General features: G+C 40.8%; 1 protein-coding gene, 3 long non-coding RNA genes and 2 gene segments (V, D, J or C); 2 read left to right on the top strand and 4 right to left on the bottom strand.

The window, feature by feature from the left end:
* The window catches only part of LOC136177443 (Ig kappa-b4 chain C region-like), a 133,613-nt gene that overhangs the window by 104,366 nt on the left and 11,183 nt on the right, over positions 1 to 18,064 (top strand).
* The window catches only part of LOC136177446 (uncharacterized), a 46,008-nt gene that overhangs the window by 23,649 nt on the left and 4,295 nt on the right, over positions 1 to 18,064 (bottom strand). The gene's annotated exons all lie outside the window — the stretch shown is intronic.
* LOC136177447 (uncharacterized) lies at positions 1,373 to 2,042 on the bottom strand. Its single transcript, XR_010665059.1, has 2 exons — positions 1,936 to 2,042; positions 1,373 to 1,828 (listed from the first exon to the last, which is right to left on the bottom strand). It is a non-coding gene; the product is annotated as an uncharacterized lncRNA (long non-coding RNA).
* Positions 2,925 to 8,228, top strand: LOC136177442 (Ig kappa-b4 chain C region-like). The segment is given in 2 exon segments: positions 2,925 to 2,960; positions 7,734 to 8,228. A coding segment is annotated over 1 exon segment (252 nt).
* LOC136177490 (uncharacterized) lies at positions 3,340 to 16,067 on the bottom strand. Its single transcript, XM_065950861.1, has 6 exons — positions 15,880 to 16,067; positions 15,454 to 15,772; positions 14,485 to 14,672; positions 12,735 to 13,053; positions 7,750 to 7,906; positions 3,340 to 6,777 (listed from the first exon to the last, which is right to left on the bottom strand). Exons 1-6 carry the CDS (start codon positions 15,932 to 15,934, stop codon positions 6,232 to 6,234), a joined length of 1,584 nt encoding a protein of 527 aa, XP_065806933.1. The 5' UTR covers positions 15,935 to 16,067; the 3' UTR covers positions 3,340 to 6,231.
* Positions 9,036 to 11,221, bottom strand: LOC136177445 (uncharacterized). Its single transcript, XR_010665056.1, has 2 exons — positions 10,356 to 11,221; positions 9,036 to 10,248 (listed from the first exon to the last, which is right to left on the bottom strand). It is a non-coding gene; the product is annotated as an uncharacterized lncRNA (long non-coding RNA).

The following is an 18,064-nucleotide window of genomic DNA, read 5'->3' as shown; positions in this document are numbered from 1 at the left end:
ATTTATATTTATATATTCACAATATCTCCCAGCCTTGTTCAGTTGTAAACACGTTCTATTCTATGCGCCTTATAATCCGGTGCGCCCTATATATAAAAACAGGTCTAAAATAGGCCATTCATTGAAGGTGCGCCTTATAGTGCGGAAAATACGGTATAACTTTTCATTCTTTATATAAATTCCCAAATGAGAAGTAAACTTGTTTTGTGCTCTAGTCTCTCTATAATAGTCGGTAATAATGAACAAAACCCATGATAGCCAGCATGACTAGTCGAGACCAGAGTGCTCAGAGACCGAGATAAGATCTAGACCAAGGAAGGACAAGAATGAGAAAAGACCAGGACAATGAATTTCACTGAAAAATCATCAACTTGTGTGCAGCTGGCGTGTCACTCACTCAGACTGTAACACCAGGAAGGTTGCAGCCGTAACTGGGGGATAAAAGTCAAACTACAAATTAATTGAAGTTAATCGTTGTTTCAAAAAGGGGCTTTTCAACCAATTTATATCATTCAATACATTCATCCAGAAATACGGGTTGGGAGGGACCAGTTCCTCCAATATCAACAATTTAAAAAAAATAGTTAAATCTAAAATTAATATAATCAACAACAATCTACAACCTTCTCAATCAAGTGAAAAAATTTAATCTAACCCGTCCAGTCTGTATCCTGCTTGGGCTGTCAGCTACTGTTGGGAGCCGTGGGTCGGGTGGAGGGGGTCTCTTGCCTGACCCCCCGATGTCCCTGTGAGACCCCTCTTTTCAGTTCTTCTAAAATATTGCATGAGTGTGTATGAATGTATATGTATGTGTGTATACCAGTGTGCATGTATATATGGATATATAAATTTTCCTCTTTGTTTCTATGATGGTCACATGAACACTATACCTTTAATTTGATTGTTTTATCATTTTTCTTCATACATATATATATTTTTGATTTATTCTTAGATTGTTTTCTCCTTACTTCCCACCTGACTCCTGACCTTGATGAATCAACTGCAACTCACACCAGATCTAAAAATCTCATTTATTACCTTCCCTCAACATAAAAAAGTTCAGAAGTCACCATATCTCATTTCAATCTATCGCCTGTATGATTGATGTGTTGTGTTTTTTTCTAATGTTTCGCTGTTTTGACTAATTTGTTTCTGTTTTCTTGTTAGTTTGGTTATTGGTTTTTGCTTTTGCTGTTATTTCTATGTGCAAATATTTGTAGGTTTGTTTTTTTCGTCCACGTTATCACCAATAAAAAAATACCTTAGGTTTAAAAAAAATCTTATTACCCATAATCCTCTGCTTGTAAAGAGTGTGTCGTGTTTAAGTGCGTTTACAATGAGGTTCATAATCCAAACCAAATATGAGGGCTGATTGATTTTTAAGGTCTTTATCATGTCTGAGCTGCTTCAGTGAAGTGTGTCAGTCTCTGCAGAAACTTCCAGCTGCAGCAGTCAGTTCAGTTTCTGTTCAGTCTGACTGAGGGAGGTTTTTGTACGACGCTTTTTCACTGTGTGAACACCGGCTGACTGTTGATGTTATGTTCACTCTGACAGTAGTAAACTGCTGCATCTTCAGTCTGGACTCCACTGATGGTCAGAGTGAAGGCAGAGTTTGATCCACTGCCTGAAAAACGATCTGGAATCCCTGATGCTCGAGTGCTAGCAGCGTATATAAGCAGTTTAGGAGTTCCTCCATCTTTCTGTTGGTACCAGTGCAAAAAATTATTATTATAAACATTCTGACTGGTTCTACATGAGATGGAGACGGAGGCTCCCAGAGCAGAGGTGACTGCTGCAGGCTGAGTCACTGTGACCTGTCCTCTGGACTCTGAGGATACAGAGACAAAAACAGAAAGCAGCATCAGGGTTTAGTGGTCTTCATTTCAGAGGGACGGATGTTCATAGAGGAGAGGAGTTTGATTCTCTGGACTTTACCTGTGAAGCAGCAGCAGAGGAGGAGAGTCCAGATGAGGACGCAGATCAAAGTCATGTTTTAGATGATGAGGACGAGGATTTCTATTGTGATGAAGGACAGCTGTCAGTCATCCAGTGTTCAACTGTCAGGACTATAAACTCTCCCAGAGCACTGGAGCATGGTGCTGCTGATGCAAAGTGGCTCTCTATGGAAATGTTCTGACTGACTCCAACAGGGACCACTCTCATTACTCTGTTTATCAACCAATCAATTAATTATACAATTAATGAGAAAACTTTCAAAATAAATGTAGTATGATTTCACATTCATTCTTCTAGAAACATTTATTCTGATATAAATCACGAGTCGTAATTAATAATATTCTTGAGTAAATGATTTAAAAATAATTCAAAGATTTAAATATCTCAAAGAAAGACATTCTTTAATTTTCTTATAATCTTTTTAAATTCTGTTTTCATTTGTTCTCAGAGGTCTTGCAGGCAGAGACTCATTCAGGTGTCTGTGTTTGTGTCAGAGTCAGAGAGCTGTGTGTCTCTACAGCGAGAGGTTTTTGTACGACGACTCCATCAGTTTGTATCACTGTGGTACCCGTTCGGTGGAGGAACCAGACTGGATATTGGAAGTAAGTATTCAGCTTATTATTCAATCAGTAAGTTATTCTGGTGTCTTTTGTCTTCATATTTAAGCCTGGAGGGAAAGAAAATACTGACCATTACTTTTTAAATCTCTTGTTTTAGAAAGAATAAAGACAAAATTTGACTTTAAAGGATTTCAGTTTAAAACAGAAATACAAACTGAATTTAAATGAAGGTAAAATGTTTGAAGCCAGAGTTTTTATTTGTTGGGAAATAGATGATTTTCACTCTCATGGTAAGGTGACATGTGGAGTTGTGGTAGTTTGAGTTCAGTGTGTTAAAGTCAGAGAGCCGTGTGTCTCTACAGTGAGAGGTTTTTGTACGGCCGCTCAATGACTTTGTACCACTGTGGTGGACTTTTGGTGGAGGAAGCAGACTGGATGTTGGAAGTAAGTTTCAGTATGAATATTAAACCTAATGTTAAAATACAGATTTTTATATTTGATCCACATAAATCACACTTTGACAACCTCAAAGACAGCTGCTAAATAATGTTCTATTCATGAGGTTTTTCTAACAATTGATATGGACGCCTTAATGACTGAAACAACTGAATGAAAATCATCAAATCAGCTTTCTTTACTGAAAATGTTAATGACCAGGGCTTTAAATTGTCTAGTGGTTTATGTTTATAAAAATAATAGAGAGGAAAACATCTAAATGAAAGTGTTTTATCTCAAAGAAATATTGTAAATCTGTTAAATCAAGCGTGATTTTCATCAGCATAGAGAGATATCAGACCAGTGCTACTGCAATTCAAACACTGACAAAACTACAAAGTAGATTTATTCAGATGTTATTTATATAATAATAATAATAATAATACATTTTATTTAAAGGCGCCTTTCAAAACTCTCAAGGTCACCTTACAGAGCAGAGATAAAAAACAACAAAGTAACAACACAACGATGAAATTAACATTAAAAAACACAAATGTACAGGATGTAAAGGAGTTATGAGAACGGGTGGAGAATGATCAGACTGAATATGCCAGTTTAAAAAGAAGTGTTTTGAGTTGAGATTTGAAAATGGAGAGAGTGTCGATATTACGGATTTGTGGTGGGAGGGAGTTCCAGAGGTGGGGGGCAGAGCGGCTGAAGGCCCTGGACCCCATGGTGGACAGGCGGGCGGGTGGTGCAGTGAGTTGAATGGAAGAAGAAGACCTGAGAGTGCGGGTAGGTATGTTGATGTGCAGGAGTTCAGAGATGTAAAGTGGAGTGAGGTTGTGGATGGCCTTGAAGGTGAGAAGCAGAATTTTGAAGGTGATGCGATGTTTAACCGGGAGCCAATGAAGCTGCTGTAGGACAGGGGTGATGTGATTAACAGAGGGCGTTCTGCTGATGATGCGAGCGGCAGAATTCTGGACCAGTTGAAGTTTGTGGATGGACTTGAGAGGGAGACCAAAGAGAAGGGAGTTGCAGTAGTCAATGCGGGATGTAACCAGGGTGTTGACAAGGATGGCAGTACTGCTTGTAGTGAGGGACGGGGCGGAGGCGATTAATGTTACGTAGATGGAAATAAGCAGACCGGGTGACATTATTGATGTGAGCTTGGAATGATAGTGTGTTGTCAAGGATGACACCCAGACTCTTAACCTGAGGGGAAGGGGAAACTGAGGAGTGGTCAATAGCCAGAGAAAAACTGTCAAGTTTGGAGATTGTTTATTTGGTGCCGATGAGGAGAAGCCCGGTTTTGTCACTGTTTAATTTGAGGAAGTTGAAGGTGAACCAGGATTTGATTTCTTGCAGGCAATCAGTCAGGGAAGTGGGCGGGAGGGAGGAGGTGGGTTTGGTGGACAGATAGAGCTGGGTGTCATCCGCATAGCAATGGAACTGGATGTTATACTTACGGAAGATATGGCCAAGAGGAAGGAGATAGATGATGAACAGAAGGGGGCCCAGGACAGAACCCTGAGGAACACCGGTGGTGACTGGAAATGGTTGGGATTTGAAGGTTCTGAGTTGAGTGAACTGAGTACGACCAGAGAGATAGGATGAAAACCAGTGCAAGGGTGTGTCAGTGATTCCGATGGAGGCAAGTCTGTCAAGGAGTGTGTGATGGGAGATAGTGTCGAAGGCTGCACTTAGATCAAGGAGGATGAGGATGGTTAGAAGTCCGGAATCAGCTGCCATGAGGAGGTCGTTGGTGATTTTTACCAATGCTGTCTCTGTGCTATGGAGGGGGCGGAAACCAGACTGGAACTGTTCATAGAGGTTATTGTCAGACAAATGAGTGTGAACCTGAGATGCAACTGTTTTTTCAAGAATTTTGGATAGGAAGGGTAGATTAGAGATAGGACGGAAGTTATTGAAGTCATTTGGGTCTGCAGCAGGTTTCTTAAGTATAGGGGTTATTGAAGCTGACTTGAAAGAAATGGGAACAAGACCAGAGGTGAGGGAGGAATGTATGATGACCATTATTAGGGAAGACAGAGGGGGTAGGCAAGCTTTTACTAGGACAGTAGGGAGAGGGTCTAATGGACAGGTAGATGGTTTTGATTTCTGAATGAGGTCAGATATTTCAGCAACAGAAGGAAGTTTGAAACTTGAAAGTGAGTGAGAGAGAGGAGGTAAGAAGACTGGGAGAGATGAGATGTTAGGAGTCAGTTGCTGGTGAATCTTGTCTACTTTGGCAGTGAAAAATGACATTAAAGAGTTACAATAGGCGGTGGAAAACAGATGAGAAGCAAGAGAGTCCGGTGGTCGTAGTATGTTGTTGACGATGGAGAATAGTGTCCTTGTATTCCCTTCACCTGAGCTGATGATACCTGCATAGTGAGTTGATTTAGCTGTAGAGAGACTGTCCTTGTAGTGGAGAATGTGGTTATTGTAAATTTCTCTGTGAATAAGAAGTCCAGTTTTCTTGTAGAGACGTTCCAGGCGACGGCCTTTTGTTTTGAGTAGGCGAAGTTCAGGTGTAAACCATGGAGCAGAGTGGTTGAATGAAACAGTCCGGGTTTTTAAAGGAGCCAGGGTATTTAAGAGGCTATGAAGACCATCATTGTAATGAGAAACCAGTTCATCGGGGGTGGATAAACAGTTTATGCTGGGGAGGCTGTCAATGCCACTGGAGAGAGCAGTTAAGTTAATGTCCTTGATGTTGCGATATGAAATGACACGTGGCAGATATTTTTTGGATAGTGTAAGTTTGACATTGAAAGATATTAACATGTGATCAGAAATGGGAAGGACATCTGCAGTGCAGTCAAGAGGAGTGACACCAGAGCAGCAGATTAAGTCCAAGATATGTCCTTTGGAGTGTGTAGGAAAATCAATATGTTGCTGCAATCCAAAGCTGTCAAGGCAGGATGTAAAGTCCTTCGTCAAGGCATTGTTAGATTTATCCATATGTATATTAAAATCTCCCAGCAATATTATGTTAGGGGAGAGTGAGCACAGATGAGTTACAAATGAAGCAAATTCATTCAAGAAATCAGTATTGGGCTTTGGTGGACGATAGACAGTGGCCACTATGGTAGGTGTAGGCCCATTCAGTTGTAAGGCAATAGATTCAAAAGACAACTGAACAGGGACAGAGACAGGCGACACTTTCCAATTCTCGCGGTAAACTATCGCGAGACCTCCCCCTCTGCCAGAGGCACGGGGTTGACAGATGTAAACAAACCCTGGAGGGGTACTTTCATTCAGCTGTGAAAAGTCATTAGGTTGTTGCCATGTTTCGGTTAAACACAAAAAAATCAATCTTACGGTCAACCAGGAGCTCCTGGAGGAGAGGACCTTTGCTGGTAAGAGAGCGGGTGTTGAATAATCCGAAGTTGACATCGTTGTGGTCGTGTTTGACCCTGACGTTAGCTGACCTGGCTAGGCAGGCTAGGACAGTGTGGTCAACTTTCCGGCTGGAGTTTCTTCGGGGTTGGCGAGATGAGGACCAGATGGATTGTATTGGTGTGGAGTCGTCAATTTGAAAGCCCCGTCGGGAACCACGGTGGATATATTTCCGACGGGCATGACGAGCGATGTCCAGGTAGAGATGCAAAGCCGGTGGAGGATCGGACAGGTGGAAGCGTAGTTGCAGGAGCTCAGCGGCTGTGTAATGGAGTACCGCTGCCGTTGGGTTGAAGACCAAGGACAGGGCAGTCCAGACGAGCACGGACCATACAAACATTTTATTAATCCACATTGTTGCCGATGATGGACTGGATAAGGGCTCCGGCAGCAGAAGCAGCCCAGGTGAGGAGTGGGAGCCCTAAACGCAATAGGTAAGCTAATAGGCTACCAATCCAAATTAACTCACCGCGTAATCTGATCATTTGGAAGTATGTCCAGGAAAGAATACAACAAATGCAAAAAGGTCCGTAGATCAACAAAAACAGTCAGAGGAACCGGAGAGCAGCAGCAGCTAAACGCGCCAGCGTTCACTCAACCGGACGTGACGTGATGAGGGTAAGCTTCTGTATTTCCAGAGAGCTTGAATATGCATGTCTAATATATATCTTCATGTGTTTGTGTTCAGCAGCTGTCTCTCTGTTTATTTGTCATCGTTAAACTCTAACTTTAATGAACTCTTATCGTGTTTTTATCGGTCCTGCTTTACCGTGAAGGTTCACTCAGGACAGTTTGATTTCTGTCACACTGAAACATAAACAGGTTGATATTTAACAAAGAGAGGTGTTTTAAATGTTTTCCTGAGATTCATTTTCTGACGACTCTTTAAGGTATTTATCTGATTTAGTTGTTTGAATAAACCGAACAAAACAAACATAAAGAACAGTCTTTTAAAATGTAAGTAATCTCTGATCTCTTTATGCGTCTAATTTAGACATTTTTCTGATTTGAATTCACATGAAGAACATTTGATTGTGTTCAGTTGATTCTCTGTTTCAGTTTTTTTTTTTTTTTTTTTTTTGATTATTTTGATGGGGAATGTTTGTAATGTTTTTAATTTGATTCAGATGTAGTTTAAATATATTTCAGGTCGTTCTGTGTGATTTTCTCTCTGTGTGCTGATGTGCATGAGAGGCTTCTTAAAGGGAAGTGAAACAATGTGTGAGTGAGTGTACAGTGGAGCAGAAAGAAACATCTGACAGAAACTCCTAAAAAAAGAAAATCAACTCTCAGACATTAAAAGTGTTCTATAGGGTGTGGTGTTTGATTGACAGTTGTGTGCTCCCTGTCCTCTAATCTGATTGGTGTCTCCTATAGGTGATGTGCGTCCCACCCTGACGGTGCTGCCCCCCTCCAATGAGGAGCTGGAGCAGGGGAAGGCCACGCTCATGTGCCTGGCCAACAAGGGCTTCCCCTCAGGCTGGAGTCTGGCCTGGAAGGTGGACGGCAGCAGCAGCAGCAGCTGGGAGGAGAGCAGGAGCCCTGCAGTGCTGGAGAAGGACGCTCTCTACAGCTGGAGCAGCACCCTGAGGCTCTCTGCAGAGCAGTGGAGGAAGGTGGGCTCAGTGACCTGTGAGGCCACCCAGGGCGCCCAGGCTCCAGTCTCAGAGAGTCTGAGTAGAGACCAGTGTTCCCAGTAATGCCTCGCTGGGACTCTGCTGCTGGTTTTACTGTGATACTGCTCTCACTCTGCACCTCTCTCTCTCTCTTTATTTCATGTTTCTAAAGAATAAATGTTAGCTTCTTGCTTCATATGTGTGTGTATTGTTTCCTGATAATAAAAATCTGTTCATTAAATCAATGAGAAATACACTTTTTGTCTTTTATTTTTATTTTTTCAAATTTGTTAAAATGACTTTTATTTTCTTTTATCACAAACTGTCTTAAGATACTTCATAATAATAGAGCCAGTGACTACATTAAGAAATGCAGTTTCTCCATGATAACTTCACAAAGGACGAGTAAAAACACATCATGATGAGACATAAACACTGTTTTTAAACTCAGACTGAGCTCCTCAATATGTTTGATGAGCGTCATCAGTGATCACAGAACTTCAAACGATAAAACTTTTCATTCTTTATATAAATTCCCAAATGACAATAAACTTGTTTTGTGCTCTAGTCTCTCTATAATAGTCGGTAATAATGAACAAAAAACTCATGACATCTAGCATGACTAGTCTAGACCAGAGTGCTCAGAGACCGAGATAAGATCTAGACCAAGGCAGGACAAGAATAGGAAAAGACCAGGACAATGAATTTCACTGAAAAATCATCAACTTGTGTGCAGCTGGCGTGTCACTCACTCAGACTGTAACACCAGGAAGGTTGCAGCCGTAACTGGGGGATAAAAGTCAAACTACAAATGAATTGAAGTTAATCGTTGTTTGAAAAAGGGGCTTTTCCTTCCTACCACAATCAATTAAGGAACAGGAATACCACAAAACCATCACCATCTCCTCACCTCTGGCAGCCTGGTGGATAACCCATAATATCACCAAGTCATCACTAGCACCATGTAGATACACCCCAGTATGGCACAATCCAGACCTCCAGCTACACAACACCCCCATCCACTTTCCATCATGGCAACAAAAGGAAATCACTCAACTCCATCTCCTTAAAACCACCAATTTATATCATTCAATACATTCATCCAGAAATACAGGTTGGGAGGGACCAGTTCCTCCGATATCAACAATTAAAAAAAATTCCAAAATTAATATAACCAACAACAATCTACAACCTTCAACCTGAAAAAGTCTATTCTAACCCGTCCAGTCTGTATCCTGCTTGGGCTGTCAGCTGATGTTGGGGGCCGTGGGTCGGGTGGAGGGGGTCTCTTGCCTGACCCCCCGATGTCCCTGTGAGACCCCTCTTTTCAGTTCTTCTCAAATATTGCATGAGTGTGTATGAATGTATATGTATGTGTGTATACCTATGTGCATGTATGTATGGATATATATATTTTCCTCTTTGTTTCTATGATGGTCACATTAACACTATACCTTTAATTTGATTGTTTTATCATTTTTCTTCATACATATATATATTTTTGATTTATTCTTAGATTGTTTTCTCTTTTCTTCCCACCTGACTCCTGACCTTGATGAATCAACTGCAACTCACACCAGATCTAAAATCTCATTTATTACCCTCCCTCAACATAAAAAAGTTCAGAAGTCACCATATCTCATTTCAATCTATCGCCTGTATGATTGATGTGTTGTGTCTGTTGCACGTTATCACCAATAAAAAAATATGTTAGATTTAAAAAAAATCTTATTACCCATAATCCTCTACTTGTAAAGAGTGTTTAGTGTTCAAGTGCATTTGCAATGAGTTTTATAATCCAAACCAAATATGAGGGCTGATTGATTTTTAAGGTCTTTATCATGTCTGAGCTGCTTCAGTGAAGTGTGTCAGTCTCTGCACAAACTTCCAGCTGCAGCAGTCAGTTCAGTTTCTGTTCAGTCTGACTGAGGGAGGTTTTTGTACGACGCTTTTTCACTGTGTGAACACCCACTGACTGCTGATATAGTGATAACTCTGACAGTAGTAAACTGCTGCATCTTCAGTCTGGACTCCACTGATGGTCAGAGTGAAGGCAGAGTTTGATCCACTGCCTGAAAAATGACCTGGAATCCCTGATGCTCGAGTGCTAGCATCGTATATAAGCAGTTTAGGAGTTCCTCCATCTTTCTGTTGGTACCAGGCTAAATGGTTATTATTATGAACATTCTGACTGGTTCTACATGAGATGGAGACGGAGGCTCCCAGAGCAGAGGTGACTGCTGCAGGCTGAGTCACTGTGACCTGTCCTCTGGACTCTGAGGATACAGAGACAAAAACAGAAAGCAGCATCAGGGTTTAGTGGGCTTCATTTCAGAGGGACGGATGTTCATAGAGGAGAGGAGTTTGATTCTCTGGACTTTACCTGTGAAGCAGCAGCAGAGGAGGAGAGTCCAGATGAGGACGCAGATCAAAGTCATGTTTTAGATGATGAGGACGAGGATTTCTGTTGTGATGAAGGACAGCTGTCAGTCATCAAGTGTTCAACTGTCAGGACTATAAACTCTCCCAGAGCACTGGAGCATGGTGCTGCTGATGCAAAGTGGCTCTCTATGGAAATGTTCTGAGAAAATGGCTGATTTTGAGTTGATAATATCACAATGTACTGAAAACAAATTTGAATATGAGAAGTTTTTACTTCATTTGAAACCAACTGCAGAGCATCATCAGCATACAATACGTCATTGTGAGGTTTTATTATAGTTCCACTATTTGTTTTACTAATTTGTTCATGACCACAAAGACAAATGACTGATTCTACTTCACTTCTCATTCATTGTACTCATCACTGATTTGAGAGAAGTCCTCCACCTGCTGTTTCGACAGCCTGCTAAAATACTTTCTTGTAAGGATGTGCTAAAAGTTTGTTATGTCACTTCTGAAGAGAGTTGTATTCCCCTCGGGTGTGATAATAATAATAATAACTATTATTTATATAGAACCTTTAAAAACAAATGTTTACAAAGTGCTTTGACAGACAAGGCAAATACATAAAGTCGGGACAACAACAGAACAGACATCAGCAATCGGGCCAAACACAGAGTACAAAAATAATATCAATGCAAATAACAGGAATAAGAGAAATACAACAGAAAGGTATCAAGAGAAAGTTAAAGCTATAAAACAATACAATGAAGGAATTTGTTTTTTAAAAAGACAACAAGATGGGAACAATATAAAAATAAAAATAAAGAAGTGGGAGATGACATCACATCATAGGCACTAACAGATTGAAAAAGAAAAGAAATGGATAAAAAATCTTTAAAAGGTGAAATCCCATAAAAGCAATTCTATAAAAGTGAGTTTTAAGAAGTGATTTAAAACATGTCACCAAATCTGCTCGCCTTATCTCCTCAGGCAGGTCGTTCCAAAGTCGAGGGGTCCTGATCGCAAAGGCTCAGTCTCCTTTAGATTTGAGCCTGGACTTTGGAACAATGAGAAGGGCGCCGCCTGAGGATCTGAGGTCACGAGAGGGTTTGTAGTGGGATAACATTTCGCAAATGTAACTGGGGAAAGACCAAGACGAGCTTTAAAAGTGATTAGTAAAATCTTAAAATCAGTTCTAAAAGTGACAGGTAGCCAGTGAAGGGAAGCGAGGACAGGAGTGATGTGATGTCGTCTTTTAAAACCAGTAAGAAGCCTCGCTGCTGCGTTCCAGTTGGAAAGGGAGAGTGATTCACGAGTTGTACCAGAGAGAAGGGAGTTGCAATAGTCCGGACGAGAAAAGATTAGTGAGGGAATAACTTTTTCCAGGTCATCAGGTAGGAGAATTGATTTGATTTTTGAAATGGTTCTGATGTGGATGAAACAGGACTGGATGACCTTCTTGATGTGTTGTTCGAAGGTGAGGTCTGAATCAAAAATCACTCCTAAATTTCTTGCAGAGGGTGTGATGTTAGCAGAGAGGGGATCTAGGGAACTTTCGATCTGGCTGATGTTTGGGTGTGGATAATTGAAGAGTATGATTTCTGAATTTGACTCATCTTAAACCCTTTTCACACATACGGAAATCTCCTGAAAAACTCAGGAGATTGGTCTACCCGGAGGTTCTTTAGGCTATGTGAGAACGCAAACAGCCGCATTTTTCGCGCAGACTTTACCCAGAGTTTCTCCAGCCAGGCTCCTAGTATTTTATTCGCAGAACATCCGCGTGTTTTTAAAACTTTGGGCCATCCAACATTTAATATCCCTGAGACAGTTAAAAACAGCAGCTAGACTTTCTTGGTCTCCTATGGTGATCACAAAGGTTTTGTCTAAAAGATAGGTGTAAAAGCAAACTAAGTGCAGTGCCCTTGACACCAATCCAGGACTCGATTTGTTCAATTAAAACGGCATGATCTACTGTGTTGAATGCTGCTCTCAAATCTAAAAGAATAGAAATAGTGAGGAACATAGTTTAATGATTTATTTTGTCTTTCTTTTGTTTCAGGTCATGTTAGACACTTGATGAAATGTTTGAAGGGTTTTCGATCATGTTTAGATTTTTTAAGGGGTCTGTAGGGGTACATTTGGACCAACTTTGATGTTACTATGACAGAGTGTGTGTGTTTGTGTGTGTTTATGTGTGTGTGTGTGTGTGTGTGTGTGTGTGTGTGTGTGTGTGTGTGTGTGTGTGTGTGTGTGTCTGTGTGTCTGTGTGTCCTCAGTGAAGTGTGTCAGTCTCTGCAGAAACTTCCAGCTGCAGCAGTCAGTTCAGTTTCTGTTCAGTCTGACTGAGGGAGGTTTTTGTACGACGCTTTTTCACTGTGTGAACACCCACTGACTGCTGATGACATGAAAACTCTGACAGTAGTAAACTGCTGCATCTTCAGTCTGGACTCCACTGATGGTCAGAGTGAAGGCAGAGTTTGATCCACTGCCTGAAAAACGACCTGGAATCCCTGATGCTCGAGTGCTAGCAGTGTATATAAGCAATTTAGGAGTTCCTCCATCTTTCTGTTGGTACCAGGCTAAATAGTTATTATTATAAACATTCTGACTGGTTCTACATGAGATGGAGACGGAGGCTCCCAGAGCAGAGCTCACTGCTGCAGGCTGAGTCACTGTGACCTGTCCTCTGGACTCTGAGGATACAGAGACAAAAACAGAAAGCAGCATCAGGGTTTAGTGGGCTTCATTTCAGAGGGACGGATGTTCATAGAGGAGAGGAGTTTGATTCTCTGGACTTTACCTGTGAAGCAGCAGCAGAGGAGGAGAGTCCAGATGAGGACGCAGATCAAAGTCATGTTTTAGATGATGAGGACGAGGATTTCTGTTGTGATGAAGGACAGCTGTCAGTCATCCAGTGTTCAACTGTCAGGACTATAAACTCTCCCAGAGCACTGGAGCATGGTGCTGCTGATGCAAAGTGGCTCTCTATGGAAATGTTCTGAGAAAATGGCTGATTTTGAGTTGATAATATCACAATGTACTGAAAACAAATTTGAATATGAGAAGTTTTTACTTCATTTGAAACCAACTGCAGAGCATCATCAGCATACAATACCTCATTGTGAGGTTTTATTATAGTTCCACTATTTATTTTACTAATTTGTTCATGACCACAAAGACAAATGACTGATTCTACTTCACTTCTCATTCATTGTACTCATCACTGATTTGAGAGAAGTCCTCCACCTGCTGTTTAGACAGCCTGCTAAAATACTTTCTTGTAAAGATGTGCTAAAAGTTTGTTATGTCACTTCTGAAGAGAGTTGTATTCCCCTCGGGTGTGATAATAATAATAATTATTATTATTTATATAGAACCTTTAAAAACAAATGTTTACAAAGTGCTTTGACAGACAAGGCAAATACATAAAGTCGGGACAACAACAGAACAGACATCAGCAATCGGGCCAAACACAGAGTACAAAAATAATATTAATGCAAATAACAGGAATAAGAGAAATACAACAGAAAGGTATCAAGAGAAAGTTAAAGCTATAAAACATTACAATGAAGGAATTTGTTTTTTAAAAAGACAACAAGATGGGAACAATATAAAAATAAAAATAAAGAAGTGCGAGATGACATCACATCACAGGTACTAACAGAATGAAAAAGAAAAGAAATGGATAAAAAATCTTTAAAAGGTGAAATCCCATAAAAGCAATTCTATAAAAGTGAGTTTTAAGAAGTGATTTAAAACATGTCACCAAATCTGCTCGCCTTATCTCCTCAGGCAGGTCGTTCCAAAGTCGAGGGGTCCTGATCGCAAAGGCTCAGTCTCCTTTAGATTTGAGCCTGGACTTTGGAACAATGAGAAGGGCGCCGCCTGAGGATCTGAGGTCACGAGAGGGTTTGTAGTGGGTTAACATTTCACAAATGTAACTGGGGCAAGACCAAGACGAGCTTTAAAAGTGATTAGTAAAATCTTAAAATCAGTTCTAAAAGTGACAGGTAGCCAGTGAAGGGAAGCGAGGACAGGAGTGATGTGATGTCGTCTTTTAAAACCAGTAAGAAGCCTTGCTGCTGCGTTCCAGTTGGAAAGGGAGAGTGATTCACGAGTTGTACCAGAGAGAAGGGAGTTGCAATAGTCCGGACGAGAAAAGATTAGTGAGGGAATAACTTTTTCCAGGTCGTCAGGTGGGAGAATTGATTTGACTTTTGAAATGGTTCTGATGTGGATGAAACAGGACTGGATGACCTTCTTGATGTGTTGTTCGAAGGTGAGGTCTGAATCAAAAATCACTCCTAAATTTCTTGCAGAGGGTGTGATGTTAGCAGAGAGGGGATCTAGGGAACTTTCGATCTGGCTGATGTTTGGGTGTGGATAATTGAAGAGTATGATTTCTGAATTTGACTCATCTAAAACCCTTTTCACACATACGGAAATCTCCTGAAAAACTCAGGAGATTGGTCTACCCGGAGGTTCTTTAGGCTATGTGAGAACGCAAACAGCCGCATTTTTCGCGCAGACTTTACCCAGAGTTTCTCCAGCCAGGCCCCTAGTATTTCATTTGCAGAACATCCGCATGTTTTTAAAACTTTGGGCCATCCAACATTTAATATCCCTGAGACAGTTAAAAACAGCAGCTAGACTTTTTTGGTCTCCTATGGTGTTCACAAAGGTTTTGTCTAAAAGATAGGTGTAAAAGCAAACTAAGTGCAGTGCCCTTGACACCAAACCAGGACCAATGTTAGACACTTGATGACATGTTTTAAGAGTTTTCGATCATGTTTAGATTTTTTAAGGGGTATGTAGGGGTACATTTGGACCAACTTTGATGTTACTATGACAGAGTGTGTGTGTTTGTGTGTGTTTATGTGTGTGTGTGTGTGTGTGTGTGTGTGTGTGTGTGTGTTTGTGTGCGTGTGTGTGTGTGCGTGTGTGTGTCTGTGTCTGTGTGTCTGTGTCTGTGTATCTGTGTCTGTGTGTCCTCAGTGAAGTGTGTCAGTCTCTGCAGAAACTTCCAGCTGCAGCAGTCAGTTCAGTTTCTGTTCAGTCTGACTGAGGGAGGTTTTTGTACGACGCTTTTTCACTGTGTGAACACCCACTGACTGCTGATGACATGAAAACTCTGACAGTAGTAAACTGCTGCATCTTCAGTCTGGACTCCACTGATGGTCAGAGTGAAGGCAGAGTTTGATCCACTGCCTGAAAAACGATCTGGAATCCCTGATGCTCGAGTGCTAGCAGCGTATATAAGCAGTTTAGGAGTTCCTCCATCTTTCTGTTGGTACCAGGCTAAATAGTTATTATTATAAACATTCTGACTGGTTCTACATGAGATGGAGACGGAGGCTCCCAGAGCAGAGGTGACTGCTGCAGGCTGAGTCACTGTGACCTGTCCTCTGGACTCTGAGGATACAGAGACAAAAACAGAAAGCAGCATCAGGGTTTAGTGGGCTTCATTTCAGAGTGACGGATGTTCATAGAGGAGAGGAGTTTGATTCTCTGGACTTTACCTGTGAAGCAGCAGCAGAGGAGGAGAGTCCAGATGAGGACGTAGATCAAAGTCATGTTTTTAATGATGAGGACGAGGATTTCTGTTGTGATGAAGGACAGCTGTCAGTCATCCAGTGTTCAACTGTCAGGACTATAAACTCTCCCAGAGCACTGGAGCATGGTGCTGCTGATGCAAAGTGGCTCTCTATGGAAATGTTCTGAGAAAATGGCTGATTTTTAGCTGATTCAAAATGTGCTGCAAACAAATTTGAATATGAGAATCTTTTGGTTACTAGAAACCAACTGAGCATCATCAGCATACAAGGTGACTGTGAGGTTTTATTAAGATTTCTGCACCTGCTGTTTAGACATCCTGCCAGTTTGTTTTCAGTTTCTTTATAGACTGTGCGGATGGTTTGTCTGTAGGTTTAAAGAAGCTCTCTGTGTTTTTCAGCATAGTAACATCGTGTGAGTTCACTGGAAGCTTTGTGAAGAGTTTTTTTTATAGTTAAGGTGAAGAACAGCTTTCAGTCTAAATTCATTTGTTTGGTAGTTTTGGTGCATGAGAAAATAAATGTTCTTTTTATTTTTTTATTTTTATATGGTTTCAGGTCATGCTCGGCCCTTCATTCGATGACATAATTTTAAAGGTTTTGGACAATGTTTTGGTTTTAACGGATATGCAGGGGTTAATATGGACCATGTTTATGTTATATGGGGCGGCTGTAGCTCAGTTGGTAGAGTCGTCGCCTCTCAACCAGTAGGTGCTTCGGTGGAGGTGTATGAATGGATTACTGATGTACGTCACTTTGGATAAAAGTGCCTGCTAAGTGAATTGTAACATTGTAACATTATATAGTCCAAAATATTATCATAATTATTTGTAATAATAATCTCTATATCCATGGGTGTCATCTATGCCATCAGCCATCACCTTCATTTTCTTCTCTGCATCGGTGAGTCTTGCCTCCAGACCGGCCACCGTGTCCTCCACATCCGATACTCTCTGTTCAGCCACGGTAATGCGTTTGGACCAAAGGGCAACCTCCGGTCTCGAAAAATGAAGCCTATGCGGAAGCACAAAAAACTGCAGTTCCTCGAGGTTCCGCTTGAGGCTGGCTGCAGAAGCGCCGGAAGTGCCATATGTCCACAGCCAAAAAAGCCCGTTTTTACCACAGGAATCAACATGTTTACAGTCTGGTTCAAAAAACGAGATATATCTGAGAAGTTGACGGCCCCTTCTCCTCACACTGTGGGGGGGGGGGGGGGTGAATTTTTTTATAACTCATCGGATTTTATTCTATTAAGGAAAACGGCTATGCCCATATTTGGTTGTGTCAGATTTGATTGACAGCTCTGCGCGCTGCATCTGTCTGTCAGGTCAGCAGGTCAGGAGGTCAGGAGGCTAACAGCTTGATCCGTCTGATTTCTCCTCTTTTTTACTTCGTTTGGAGAGTTTGTTTAACACATATCTGACAACATACATGGCTTGCTGTGCGGTTAACAGACCATCCAAGAAGTTGATGCTTCAGTTTTTTTCGGTAAGTGATATAGTAGTGTTATATTTACTGTATACTTGTGTGTCGGTATTTATATTTACGGACCTAGCTTGTTTAGCATTAGCTTGTAAACCAGTCGACTAACTGTGTAGCTCATTATTTACGGTCAATGGTTTAGAAATGTTTGTTGTTAAGATGTTGAAAATAATGAGTTTGTGTGATGTTAGAAGCTAAAGGTTCATCTCAGTGGTTAACCACAGACTGTAAATATGGTTATCTGATGTTATGATGAATGTTTTACTCCACCTAAATGTGGACATTAAAAAACAAACTTTGTGTAGTAATTATCCGTCAGTAACATAAACTGAACTGAACCTAATGTGCTGTGTAGGTTATAGAGGATGACATTAAAGTTACATGGTTGATGTAGTGTCTTAAGATTTGAGCAAACTGTTAACAAATTAAAAAAAAAAAAGCACTTTGTAAGAGCATCTGTAACCATTAAGAACTATATTAATAACCATATTAATTTACACAGAACACACAGAATATAGCTGTAGAAATATAAAATATAAATAACATATGGAATGAAAATAAGATATAAAGCACATAGATATAAAGTATAAGAAATAGTTTGAAGAATACAGCCATGTACTGAGCTCATGTTAATAATAAATGAGTTACTGTATGTTCTGTACTAAAGCAC

The sequence above is a fragment of the Labrus bergylta genome, chromosome 22 (assembly GCF_963930695.1).
Source record: "Labrus bergylta chromosome 22, fLabBer1.1, whole genome shotgun sequence".
Classification (NCBI taxonomy): Eukaryota; Metazoa; Chordata; class Actinopteri; order Labriformes; family Labridae; genus Labrus; species Labrus bergylta.
This window is presented reverse-complemented; position numbering and strand designations above follow the sequence as displayed.

What these genes read in the sequence shown, in the direction of transcription:
- LOC136177490 (XM_065950861.1), bottom strand. Translation starts at nt 15,934, where the DNA reads ATGACTTTGATCTACGTCCTCATCTGGACTCTCCTCCTCTGCTGCTGC. An exon ending in TTGCAACTCCCTTCTCTCTG is followed by an intron (nt 13,054 to 14,484) that starts GTACAACTCGTG and finishes CTGTATCCTCAG; the next exon opens with AGTCCAGAGGACAGGTCACA. An exon ending in AGTCAGTGGGTGTTCACACA is followed by an intron (nt 7,907 to 12,734) that starts GTGAAAAAGCGT and finishes GTCCTTCTCCAG; the next exon opens with CACTGCAGGGCTCCTGCTCT.